At 44.9% G+C, this 14,105-nt stretch overlaps 1 protein-coding gene across 1 annotated transcript in view; it reads left to right on the top strand.

The window, feature by feature from the left end:
* LOC114669142 (probable E3 ubiquitin-protein ligase HECTD4) overlaps nt 1-14,105 on the top strand; it is a 206,396-nt gene that overhangs the window by 95,131 nt on the left and 97,160 nt on the right. The window contains 11 exon segments of the mRNA XM_051921368.1: nt 557-749; nt 2,505-2,609; nt 2,698-2,786; nt 3,165-3,331; nt 5,885-6,020; nt 6,156-6,300; nt 6,534-6,700; nt 9,895-10,041; nt 10,358-10,542; nt 11,960-12,113; nt 12,255-12,535. Of these exon segments, the coding sequence (XP_051777328.1) occupies nt 557-749; nt 2,505-2,609; nt 2,698-2,786; nt 3,165-3,331; nt 5,885-6,020; nt 6,156-6,300; nt 6,534-6,700; nt 9,895-10,041; nt 10,358-10,542; nt 11,960-12,113; nt 12,255-12,535 (1,769 nt within the window).

A 14,105-nucleotide genomic window follows, 5' to 3' on the forward strand; every position in this document is an offset into this window, starting at 1 on the left:
ACGAGCAGAAAGGATTTCCCTTAACAGGCAATCCAAAGCAAACAATTTCAAACCTGTAAACCAGAGAACAGCAAACCAGAAGGAAAGCTGGAATCCACAATAACCATAAAAACCCAACACCAGTACCCACAGCTGACATGCACTCCACAGCAATCGGAATACACCTGAGTTAGACTATCAAGGCAGAGGGCGGTCCTAAGCAGTGATGTCATGGTGTCCCCGCCTCTTGGGAAGTTCCACCCACAGAACACAAGTAATGTAAGAAAACCGCATAAACACTAAATAAACAGGAAAATGAATCTCACAAATTGCAAATCACACCTGGCCCCAAGGATTTTGGGTAACGGATTGGGCGAGTGTATTTTGAAAGTCAGAGCTTTGTACCCGGTGATTTCAGGGTAGGTGATATCATCCAGCACATTGAAAAGCTGAGTAAGGTGTTGGCGGTTGTGACCTGATGCCATTGTTGAGTCTGAACATGTGTTGTTCATACGCAGTGGTCAGTGTGACCGTTACCCGTTGCCTTATGCAGCCTTTTGCCGTCTCTCTCTCTTAGGGAAGTCATTCAGCCAGACGTCATGGAGGAGGTGATTGTTTCTTGTGTCATTAAACACCTGACGCTGATTGATGCCTTGCAGTCGCTCATCAATTTTCAGTATCGGGAGGAACACGCGGAGGAGTACGACCTGCTGTGTAAGATTATGGCGGAGACCTTCAAAAAGATCAATGCCATGGAGCGGCAGCTGCAGGTAAGGTTTGCCTTTTTACGAGAGCACCTGACTGTGGGGCAGAGAGGAGGCAGGGCCAAAAATTTGGGCATTTTGAGATTTTTATTGTGGTTTTGACCATGAAGACGATGTGGAGAAAATATAAGCCATGATTTTAATTGACAAAAGGAGGCCCTTCCTTATAAGGGTTCATAACTCTATAAGCAGAAAATGAACACAATTATGAAGTACAGAGGACATTTCCCACCCCTCTACATGTCTTTATACTATGATATTGGTTTAATCCGGAGTGCACTTCTCCCAGTTTACCCCAAAAAAAAGTGGGGTGGGAGTGAACGGTCTGCACTCACGGATCAAACTTCTTCAGATGAAAGAGGGGAGCTTTAAACTCAGGCTTTGGCCGATGAAGCCACGACTTGTAAGATGACAGCTAGTGATGAGCAAAAGCCGCTAAATTTGCTTTGCCTCAGTTTCGGCGAAAACATAGAAATGTTTGGAAATTTCGGCGAACTGTGCGAAATGTTTTAAGGTCAATGGGGGGAGAAATTGTATGCTAATTTTAAAGCTTATAAAAGCACAGTGGTCTTTTAATTGTCCATGAGGGCTAGGGAAGTGTTAACCAACTATGGTGGACTGATTATTGTAGCCATAAATGTGAACTGAGCTGTGAGGCACTACACCGCCGTGACCCTCTGGGATCAAATGAATCAAATTTAATATCACAAGTGTAACATTGCAGACAGTGGCAGCAGGAGCAGGAAGCATGAATTCACTTATTGCCATGTGCATGTAAGAGTTCTAATGGACACCAACATGAAAGTGTGACCCTTTCACCCTTGTACCCCCCTATTATATTGAAAATGTTTTCCGTCGTGTACGCGTTATTCAGCCTTGACCACTCCCCTTGGCACCGCTCGCCCAATCGTTACTCTCTCTGTACCACCCCATGACTCTGCCGGTGCTGCTAACTCGGCCTTCAACACAGTGGGTTACAATGGCCAAGGCAGAAAAGCAAATTATCAATCCAAGAAGGTCAAATTTTAGAAAAACAGCGGCAAGAGTTGATAATGAACATCAAAAAAAAAAAAAGAAAACGAACAGAGAGAATCGACCAATAAAGGAAAAAAGAGAAAAATATACCAAACAGAAATGCAAAAAAGCAACATTTATAAAATGTAAGTTAAAGGATAAAGTAATTCATAGCACTGTTTTTGATGAGGCTTTTTTGTAATTTAATTTTTTATTATGTTTTATTATTCATTAGTATTTAAATAGACAGTTATAGTGACTTACTCAAGTAAGTGATCTTCTGTCTGTAATAACTAAGGACCACACTGTCTTCCTCCCGCGCTCCGCATACACTTCTATATACCACCTCATTAAATACACTTGCTTTCTCTAATGGAGGAGCGCCCCGACGCCCTTTGAATGGCTCAGCCACGAGATTGTGGGTGCCCAGTGCCTGCCCCTAGCGGTTGGTAAGCGAAGCGAGCTGGGGGCACAGCCTCCTAGTTTATTAAAAAATTGTACATTAATACTTCTTCTTAAAACAGACATAACTGAATTACTTAAAAATACAAGTTCAATGGCCAGGACGCTCACGCCTCTAAAGAAGGTAAGACCCCAGCAGCAGCTCCCAGGGGGATTCTGAGTACAGCAAATCTCAGCTACTGACAAGCAGATATGGCTTTCTAAGATGATCAAACTCGTTCTCCAGGGTCCTGCTTGACACTTCACATCAGACTGGCCCCACACATCTCTTATGTTCCCTTGCAGAGCGTGGCTGAGCTTGAGCAGAAGTGGCAGAACGAAGTGGAGGAGGCCCAGCAGGGCAAGCTAGAGAACAACGCTCCGTTCTTCAACGACTACCATTTCTTTGAGGTTAGTTGTCCAAATGTCTTTGGAACTGTTTGCCTGTGACTCTTATCTCAGTTAACCTTTCTGTGTAATTTTCCTCAATTACTTTCAGAACAAGATGAAGGAACTCGAGCTGCTCTGCTCCCTCAAGGAAGTTTCGTTTGATTGTAGTGACTTGGAAAATGTGGTTATGACGCTGAGGTGAGTTTGATTCTAACAGTGACTTGTCCTCTTACTCCTGTCCATGGCTCCTCATATTTGATTTAGTAAATCTGAAAATACAGCAGTCCTTCTGTACCTGTGGGTAATACGTGCCAAGACCAAACGCAATTTCCCAAAAGCACTGATAGGAATGAACCCTATATATACAGTATATATTTGACGGTAACTATTGATTACAACGTTATAAGATATTTAACAGGTCGTAGAGGAGGCCATTGGCAAATCATTTCGTGAGAAAACCACCAATAAAAATCAATGATCCTGGGGAAAATGTTTCCGTTATCGATGCACAAAAAAATCTATGGATGTCAAGGCTAGTGTGTTGTTGTTGACCAATCTCATCCTTTTCTCTTTCAGGGAAAAGTTTTTTCAGGATGTCACAGTATTTGTTCAGAAATCTTCAACGACTTTATTGAAGACAAAATCCTTGGTGAAGAGCCTGATGAACCGGACAGAGCTGCTGTTGCACGTGACCATCTCACCGCAGTCTAGAAGTGTATCGGGGACTCCGGCTGACACCCCAGGTACGTCACGTAAGCTGCCTACGGGTGTCTCTTTGGACTGTGCTGATGTGCACATTTAGTACACGTCCTTCATGTGACACGTTTGAAAGCCATCAACGGCGCACATCTCGACGTCACAATCAGTACAGTAGAAGCGCCTTTCTTTGCGCACTTTTATATTTTTTTTCGGTTGCCTGCGCATGAGAGGGTAGAAGGTCAGTGCCTGATTCGCATGAGTGATGTGTCCTTTGTGTTTTTGTAGCACAAGTCTTAGTGGCTTCCACATTTCCCCAACATGAGCCACAGTTGTTGCATTGTGAACCGCACTTAGGGGGCTGACGGCTTTCTCGTCTTTCGTCTTGATTGCAGTCATTTTGCCTTTTGGTCCCACACCTACTTTGCAGCTTTACGTGATCAAAGTCATCAGGTGTAATATGGCAGTTCCGTCACACAGTGTCATATGTATCTGATGACCAATTCACATTGTCTTCGCTACTGCATGATTTAACTAATGGTTCAGTTTCAGTATTTTTTAAGGCTGGCTTTTCAGATTCTCGTTTGCACACTTGTGCTTTGATGGAAGGCTCCGCCCCATCATGAATATTAATGAGTGGCAGAACACATAGAAATATTCATGATATTTTTGTAGCATGACGTTATTTTCTCCAGTAGATGGCAGCAGAATACCGTCCCAAGAGTTACTTAACACATTTAACGTATATCATTACTGTCTCCACGAGTGTGACTCGGGCTTAATTGTAATTAGATAGATAGATAGATACTTTATTAATCCCAAGGGGAAATTCACATTCTCCAGCAGCAGCATACTGATACAAAAAACGATATTAAATTAAAGATTAATAATAATGCAGGTAAAAACAGACAATAACTTTTTATAATGTTAAATTACGTAGAGTAATGCCGAGGGTTAAGGCCAAAAAGTTTAATCAGCACTAATTACTCGAAATGAACAACACAGTTAGCTTTGATATCCTGGTCGTCTCTCTGTCAAAGCACATTAGAAAGCTTATTGATACGTCCCGATAGGTGGAGTAGTTGGTGCAGGCCTCGTTGTGCCTGTGTTACTGGTGCTGTCATGGCTGCTGTTTTGTGCCATACCAGTCGCCAAGTGTTCCAGAGCAAAAGTGATTTGAAAATTAAGTGTACACCCATAGTTACCATTAATCATAATACTAATTAGACAAAGAGGCTGTTTCGACAACGTAAGACGTAAAATGCTCTGACGTATAGGCACCACAAACCTGATATCGGTGTATTGAATGAATGCGTAATTAGGCCTTGAGCTGTAGTCGATGTCGCCTTTCAGGCCTGTAGAGCTTTAATCGAAGTCGCCTTTCCCTTTGAATTTTTGCGGCCGTATATCCGCTGCCTCCCGCAATGTTGGGGTTGGATGTCGGTCGAAGTCGCCTTTCTCTTTGAATTTTCGTGGCCGTAAATTCGCCGCCTGCCGCGATGTCGGTCTCGTAAGGTTTTTCGGGCAGCTGCGCAGAAGGCTTCGGACGGACATGAATGAGTGAGTGAGTGAGGAGGCTGGCAAATTATGTATTAAGATTATACATTTTATTTCTATAGCTCTTTTCCCATGATGGCTTAACTTCAGCTACAAGAGAAGCGAGGATGTATTTTTAACTGAACTTGCGACTCTCCATGGACTGTCACTGTCATATAGCAGCCATAATATATCAAAGGAGTGCGCACAGATTAGACACGCGTGAACACTCTTGCAGACTTGTATTTTATAATCTTACTAGCTGTGTAAGCCCGTGCTGTAAAAAGTCTATCAAAATCGTCAGAGAAAAAATTGAAATGTAGAGATGTCAGGTAAAAGGAACAACTCTGGGTGTCTCTCTCCTTGGAGGTTTCGTTTTGCCGACATGGTCGCTTCGCTTGTGTATTAGCGGCGGGAGGAAAAGTAAAAGGGATACCGTTTTGCCGATGTGCTCGCTTCACTTGCGTGAGAGTTTCTGTCTTTTCTCGGTGCTTTTACGTATGGCAACAGAGTCTCTTTCTTCTTCCGACTTGTTAACTTGGGGCCGCCTTGCCGGCTCTGTGAGCTTCATGCTGTAGTAGCCTCGCACTTCTGGGCCGGACAGACAGACACACACACACACTTCCACGTGTAGACGTTTAGTTTTCTGTTTCCTTGGAGGTGGCGCCCGTACCCCTGAATCCACCTCGCACTTCTGGGCCGGGCAGACAGACACACACACTTCCACGCGTAGACATTTTTATATAAGATAGTGATACTCATGTTTTCCTGCAGTGGGCTGGTGCCCTGCCCGGGGTTTGTTTCCTGCCTTGGGTCCTGTATTGGCTGGGATTGGCTCCAGCAGACCCCCCCGTGATCCTGTAGTTAGGATATAGCGGGTTTCATAATGTATGGATGGATATTCATGTTTTCACTTGCAGCATGTTTACAGTCGCCATTGCTCCTAACCTTCCAGACAACTGTTATATGTGGTTCAGTAATCACCTTTCTGGTTATCTAAGTCATATTCTGCACCTGACGGTATACTGTATATCATAAACCATTGGATATTTCCTTTTTCGTAGCTTGCAAGTCGGTCTCCGAGGCAAAGCCCATGTCTCACAGTGTCAAACAGCCAGTTTTCCTGCGCAGTATGTCTGCACCCTCGGACCTGGAAATGATTGCCAATGAAGATCTTGAATTTAACCGGGGTACCCAAAGGTGAGACGTGCACAAGTCACCCATCATTACGCCATAATGTGCCATAAATTCATGTTACAACTAACACCTGATAGTCCCACGTCAGTGTACGTTACCTCTTGGCATGTAATGTCTTGTCTGTCATTTTGGAATTAGGAGGCGTCATCATGCCACCAGCCACCGCAGCAGTTCCTTCACTTTGCTTCAATCGCTGACCATCGAGGACTGCAGAGACAAGCCCACCTACAGTGTCCTTTTGGGACAGCTCTTTGCCTTTATTGGGACAAACCCGGATCAAGCAGTAAGTTGGGGGCTTTCCTTCAGTGGAGAGAAGCAGATCCATATTTACATTAGGATTTCTTAATGGCGTTCAAGGCAGAAGCATTTCGGCCTTTCCTGCTATGCCAATCTCAGACGTTCCATGCTTGAATGCGCCTTCTTCTTTAAAGCAGAAAGCCCATGTGGAATGCTGCCTGTAAATACCGAGGCCGTTCTCCATGCCCACTGCCTCATTCATTTGTGGTTGTTTCCTAGGTGTCTGGCAGCAGTTTTCTCTCCGCGGCGCAGACACGATGGAGACGTGGGAACACCCGGAGACAGGCCCTGGTGCACATGAGGGAGCTGCTGACCGCTGCCGTGCGAGTCGGGGGTGTCACTCATCTTGTGGGTCCTGTCACCATGGTGCTGCAAGGGGGCCCCAGGTATGTAGTCGTGTGTTTATAATGCGTGTATGTTGTATTTGTGAGTCTTTTTAGTATCGTTATCGCTGGAGTGATGTTCGGTATTATTACGCTATGTAACACCATTTTTGTTCCTGGCTTCCAAGAGTTATATTTCAACTGCTTACGTCTAAAGCCTATGGAAAAACGACTACATTCAGCACAAACTTTGATTTTATGACCACAGCACAGAAAATTTTGTATTTATAGTGACAAAACAAGGGAATTATTATCTTTTCGTTCATGCGGTCTGATAAAGAACAACACTTGCATGGTAAATAGACAAAGACAGTCAAAACCACTCAAAAAGGTTCAGAAATGAGTAGATGTTCTAGATTTGCGACTGTACTGCAAATCGCTTTCTCGAAGAAGCCCCCAAATGTAGTCCCCCATCATGTTTTCGTTATTCTGTCCTTGGTAACGATGTTCAAAGTCCAGTATATACTGATGAAAGCGCTCGCCTTGCTCCTCTGAGTAAGCTCCCATGTTCTCCTTGAATTTGTCAAGATGAGCATCAAGGATATCTGCAATATCTTCCTCGCTGTCTGACTTGCTGCTGTCTCCTGAAGATGGCTGATCCCTCTTCGGAGGAGTGGGAACGGGCAGCTTGGGGCAGTGTGGTACTAGGGCAATGGAAGAAGGAATGTCTGGATAAACGATTTGAGGCGCATTCTTGCCAGTGCGACGTTTGGTAGGATCCACCATGCAGAAGTAGCAGTTGCTTGAGTGGTCAGTCGGTTGCCGTCAAATTCGCGGGATAGCAAACTTCATGGCTCTCTTTTCTCCCCTGTACCAACCTTCAAGAGTTTTCTTGCAATATTCGCATGTGAAATGAGGTGCCCAGGGCCTGTCTTGATCCCCGACAGGCATGCCGAAGTATGCCTTGTAGGTCTCGCACATCTTACGACATGCTTTCACGGAATACTTTCTTGCTCTTGTCTTTATAAATTGTCCACAGACGTAGCAAAATGCATCTGCTGGGTGCAAGCAACCTCTTGATGCCATCTAAATCAAATCAAAAAAATAACATAAACCGAATTGTTGGTTCGAGTCACCTGTGCTTCTATACTTGTATGACTGCTATTGGACAGTCCGAGAACGTTCTAGAAAGTTCTAAAAGTTTCTTGAAAGTTCTAGATAATTCTGGAAAATTCTAGAAACTTCAGGACAATTCTAACAGTTCAAGAAAATTCTAGAAGATATTGAATGCGAATCGAGAATTTTCTCGAAAACAGACAAATTTCAAAATATCATTGTCCTGATCACAAAAGCAAAGTTTTTGTGGACTAACAGCTATTTTCTATTTTTTTTAGGCATAACGGTTTAGGAAAACGCACTTTGTACCCAGGAACAAAATAAAAATAAAAATTTGTTACATAGTGTTATCTTTTCATTTGTTTTTATCATGGCAGCTTGCCAGTCTGTGGATTTGTTGCCACGGTTCCAGGGACGGAGTTCAAGGAGTAGTGTTGGGTCTTGTTGTCAGTGTAATGACATAAAAGTTGGTGCTGTAAGCCTACAGCAAATCTGAGATTCGAGTTTCAGTCTGGTGTTAAGGTTGCCTGGTAATGGAAAAGTTACCCATATTTTAAAACAATGCCAGCATTTTGAGAGTTTAGGTACCGGAAATAATTAACAGCTTTCCTGTCAATATCCCAACACTCGCCCATTCCCTTCCACTCTTCCTGTTGTAGTTGTGGAAAAACGTTTGTGTTGTAGACTTCACAAAATGAAACTGCACACTTACACGCAATCAGAACTTCAAGGGGGAGCTCCTTACCCCACTTTATCACCTGCCTTGATGCTTCAATGCGTTCGGGACTTAATGGTGGTACTGCTTCAGCGTGACAGCTCTCCCAGCACCCTCATCAGTTCAGTGTGTTCAGGACTTCATTGATAATCAAGAGGGCAGCAGCTCGTAGTGTGCACCACAGGGAGACTGGAGTAACGTAGCGGTATTGAGGTCCAAAATTTGAATGCCAATCCAACACAGTTCTGGAGTGGTGGTTTCAACCCCCACCATACTCGAAACAAAGAAGGATTTTTTAAAATGAACCACACCCGGTCTTTGCCCAAACACTCCTTTAGAAACTACAGTACTTTGTGGAAGATGTTGTGTGAACAGATGAAACCAAATTAAGCCCTTTGGCAGTGCAGACCTGAGAGAAATTTATAGTCGAAGAGATGAGCTTAGAATAGACAAACGTTATAAATTCTGCCATTGGTAGAGAAACATTCATGAGCTGGAACAACTCGCAGTGGAAGATTGGGAGAAACTACCAGCAGACAGATGGGAGAGCCTTCCAGATGACACCAAGAAATGTTTAGAGGGTGCCATCACTGTGTAACAGTGAAGGGTGCCAATAATCATGTCCAGGTCGGAAATATATTTATTTTTCCTCAGACATTACTAGATCTTTTTTTGGTCATATACCTACTTCTTCTTCTTCTTTCGGCTGCTCCCATTAGGGGTTGCCACAGCGGATCATCTTCTTCCATATCTTGCTCTGTCACACCCATCACCTGCATGTCCTCTCTCACCACATCCATAAACCTTCTCTTATGCCTTCCTCTTCTCCTCTTACCTGTCAGCTGTATCCTTAGGACCCATCGCTCATTATACTCGGCATCTCTCCTCTGCACATGTCCAAACCAACGCAATCTCACTTCTCTGACTTTGTCAACCTTCCTTCTCTCCATCATATCTGCTAACTCTCTCCCCTTACAGTCATGCTGCCAACATTCAAAGTTCCTCCCCTCAGTTCCACTCTCTTTACCTTCCTCCTCTCCTCCTGCTTCCGGACACGTCTTTCCCCTCTTCTTCTTTGGCCAGCAGTAGCCCAATTTCCGCCAGCACCCTGTTGGCTAACAGTACTGGTGGCAGTCGTTGTTAACCCGGGGCTCGACCGATCCAGTATGGAAATTTGTATTGTTGTCCGCATATTGATTTGGCTAAATTTTACACCCTTCCTGACGTAACTCTCCCCATTTATCTAGAAACACACTGGTTTGTGCATCCCCTGTGGCTAGGTTTTTCGTCATATACCCACATATGTGCAATTAAAATATTATGAGGGTATAAAGTCGGCATATTTCCGATTATGTGTCACGATATTGTACATGACGTGACTAAAATGGCACCCGGGGGAGTCCACATCATTTTCTTTATATTTCAGAATAGAAGAATTAACCTGTGGAGGGATGGTGGAACAAGTCCAGGAGGCCTTCGGAGAGACCATGACTTCGGTGGTGTCCCTGTGCTCCCGCTACCCCATCGCCTGTGCGAACAGCATCGGCCTGCTCTGCACCATTCCATACACGAGGCAAGAGGATCGACGCCAAACCGTTGGTTTTACCAAAATCTGATTTTGTGCTTTGATTAAAAGGGAGGAAGTGTATGGGGTGACGTTTGTGTCACAGGTGTGACTCCAAATGATGACATGTTGTATCTGTTAGAGTTGTTTGAAGTTTGGACTGTAGGCACCTCGACCTTTCATTCTTAAGCTGGAACTTCTTGATGTGGCCATTTTGACAATGGGTTCGGTGGTCTTTTGGGGTTTGGTAGTCTTTTGGGTTTGGGTTTGGTGGTCGTTTGGGTTTGGTGATCTTTTTTTCTGTTTGTCCTGCCCTTGTGTTTAGGAGTGAAGAGAAATGCCTTGTGCGAAGCGGTTTGGTTCAGCTCATGGACCGCCTGTGCAGTCTCAGCGGGCAGAGAGAGTGCGGCTCAAACGAGAAGCAGACAAAGAAACAGAGAGTCGCCACCATGGCTTGGGCTGCCTTCCAGGTGTTGGCCAATCGCTGTGTGGAATGGGAGAAAGTGGAAGGTAGAGGCGATTTCTTTTTTTCTCGTACACATTATGAATGTTATTTCATTGCTATCAAATGCTGGAGTGTTGGGCCATATAGGGTCACCTATAAACCTAAACCTAACCTCCTAAAATAATGAGGCTCAGTGGGAAGTGCTTATCCCCCACTTACAATTACCCACAAACACCATGATGGCTCTTGTTTATAGAGTAGGAATTGTAGGGAGGTGCCCTTGAAGGGGGTGCATGTGGTCAGGAACAATTTGTAGGTGGGTGGTACATTCACATTTACCATCCACACGAATGCCAGGACCCAAGCATTCCCAGCAGAGTATTGCCCAAAGCAGAGCCGGCTTGCCCTTTTTCCTCATTGTGCCATTTCTGCCTCGGGTAAACGACACACAGCACGCGGCCGTCTCCATCATGTGAAAGAAAATATGAGTCCTCAGACCAGACCACCTTCTCCCATTGTCTCCATGATCCACTTCTGACACTCACTTGCCCATTGTAGGCACTGTCAGTGGTGGACAGGGGTCAGCACGGGCACTCTGACCAGTCTGCGGCTACATAGCAAGCTGCAAGGCATTGTGTTTCCTGACACCTTTCCCCTCTCATGCCCACCATGAAATTTCCCCAGAGCATTGCAGCTCCTCCAACGGCTTACCTTTTTCCCATAGTGCACCCTGCTGCCGTCTTTTCCCCAGGTAAATGACGCACACGCACCCGGCCATCCACATCATCTAACAGGAAACGATTCATTGGATCCCAGGCTGCTTTCTTCCATTGCCTCCATGGTCCAGTTTTGTGGCTGACTTGCTCGTTGTTGGCACTTTCAGTGTTGGACAGAGGTCACCATGGGAACTCTGAGTAGTTTGCGGCTACGCAACAATCTCATGGCTGGCATGAAGTTTTTCCACATCTCATGCTACAGCAGCTTTACTGTAGGATCAGACTAAGTAAGCAGCAGCGAGCCTTGGGTGCCCATGACCCTTTTGCCAGTTCACCAGTTGTCCTTCCTTGGACCGCTTTTGTAGATAATAACCACTGCACAGAACCTACTGTTTTGGAAGAGGCTCTGACCCAATCGTCACACCATCACAAGTTGGCCCTTGTCAACGTTGTTCAGATTCTTAAGCTTGCCCATTTTTGCTGCTTCCAACACATCACCTTCAAGAAGCGGCTGCTCACTGGCTGCCTAATAAATGCCACCCTTTGACGGGTGCCGTTGTAACGAGATCATCTGTGGTATTTGCGTCACGTGGCAGTGGTTTGAATGTTGGGGCTGCTCGGCGTTAACATCTGGGTGAATGGGACCAGTCATTGACGTATTTCAAAGGATTCCTTCCATTTTGCTCAGCACTTGTGTCAGATCTCAAAAATGAATTACTCCTTTATTATTGGTAGACACATCTTTTGTTTTATCCATTTCATTTAGGGTGCTCCACGGATGCAGTGCATTCTGGGTTGGCCCGTCAGGTGTCCAGCTTACTTACCAATCACTTGGCCCGGGCTACGGACTGCTGTGGCAATCAGGCAGCTGGAAACGACGCCCTTCAAGACGTTCTAAGCCTCCTCAATGACCTGTCCAGGTGTCACGTCTCTGCCTTTTTATTATTTTTTTTTTTGTGTCATTTGACATTTCTGTTGATTCCATTTTAAAAATGAGTTTAGAGCGTTCATTGTCGTGCCAGCCCTTTGTTTAGGTGAATCTCCTGTCTTCATATTTACAGGAGTCAAATTGGAAAGGCGATTCTCAGCCAGCCAGCTTGCGTTTCAAAGCTTTTGTCCCTGCTCTTGGACCAGCGGCCTTCCCCCAAACTCGTCCTCATCATTCTCCAGTTGTGCCGAGCTGCTTTGCCCCTCATGAGCGTGGAGGACTGTGGTAATGTGGAGCTCCCGCCTTGGAGTTACTCCATTCAGACTCTGGATAGTGATCAGGACGACCCCGGAGATCCTGCTTCAAAGATTGCCTCATTGTTGTTGGCCAAACTAGCGGACTATGTTGTGCCAGGTATGTGTTTGCGTGTCCAGCTAATGGAGTTTGTCACGTGCTTATGTGAAAACGTGACTTGTGTCAACACCTACCATATATACTCATGTATAAGTTGGGACTTGAAACCCAAAAAATCGATCATAAGGTCAGACCCCGACTTATGCGCCCGTTCAAAATTGTAACACTTTCATTTTTTATCTTTTTTACATCTACTTGCCTCCTCCAATCTCACACCAGTTTCTCAGAAACATTGAATTTTGTTGCTGCAGCGCAGTTACCAATTCCTTAATTTAAAACCAGCTTCATATTTTCTTCTGATCGAACGCTCCATCGTAGATAAGGGATGCTCTTACCGTAAAGGTGTATGAGGGGGTGAGACACAGAAAACACAAATCAGTGCAAACGTCACCTCGGAATAGTCCGGGTATTACCATGTGATCACGTTGGCACAATACATAGAATAAAAAGGCGGTGTGCCCCGTGGTTACTCTCTCAGGTGGGCGTTAGAATATCGTAATCTCTTGGACCGCATTCGACTCATACGACCGACATTATAAAATAGCAGAAATTATACGGTAAAATCAAGTCCCGACTTATCCGCGGCAGAACTTATCCGCGAGTATATACGGTATTTTATGTAGAATTCAAAAATTAATAATAATAATAATATCAATAATTTTACATTTATATAGTACTTTCCTCGCTACTCCTAAAGCTTCAGTGAGTGGAGAGCCACTTGAACCACCACAAACGTGTAGCGTCCACCTGGATGATGTGATGGCAGCCATTTTTGTGCCTGTAGACCTGCCACATATTAGCTGTTAGGTGGTGAAGGGGTTTGAGACAGAGAGAGACGATTAGAGACGGGGTGACTAGGGGGCCACCCTACTTGGGAGGCACCCTACTTTTTACAAAGAATGCCCAGGGAATGATCTCTTATGAGCACAGAGAGTCAGGACTTCCATTTTACTTCTGAAGGATGGCACCGTTTTTACAGCTCACCACACGTGAACTTTTAGGAGGTGATGGTGTGAGAGGCAATTAACCAATTAGAAACAAGAGATAATTGGGGGGCAGAATGACTAGGCCATGGTGGGCAATTGAGCCAGCATTTTTGGATACACTCTATTCTTTATGATGTACACCCAGGGATCATTAATGACCTTAGAGAGTCAGAACCGCAGTTTTACTTCTCATCTGAAGGATGGCAACATTTCTACTGCACTGGTGGCATTGGGATCCACACAGACCACAGGGTAAGCGGCCCCTGCTGGCCTCACCAACACCTCTTTCAGCAACAACCCAAGTTATTCCTAGAGGGTCTATCATCCAAGTATTGGAACATGCTTAGCGTCCGGTGGATGGCCTCTTCTGAAGTGCAGGTGGTATGGCTGCTGGTGAATGTCAAATTATTATTTATAGTGCAGAGAGCGGAATGAATTTTGTGTCTTGCTAATCGTGTGTGAATTGTTTTTCCTTTTAGTTGTGGTTCCAGGGTGACCCTGTTTTCCCTTTTGGACTCTTTATTATGTAGCCCTGAACAGAGTGTCCCAAATCTTATGCATTGTCCTCACAGGTGGCGCAGTGG

Source organism: Erpetoichthys calabaricus, chromosome 18 (genome assembly GCF_900747795.2).
Source record: "Erpetoichthys calabaricus chromosome 18, fErpCal1.3, whole genome shotgun sequence".
NCBI lineage: Eukaryota > Metazoa > Chordata > Cladistia > Polypteriformes > Polypteridae > Erpetoichthys > Erpetoichthys calabaricus.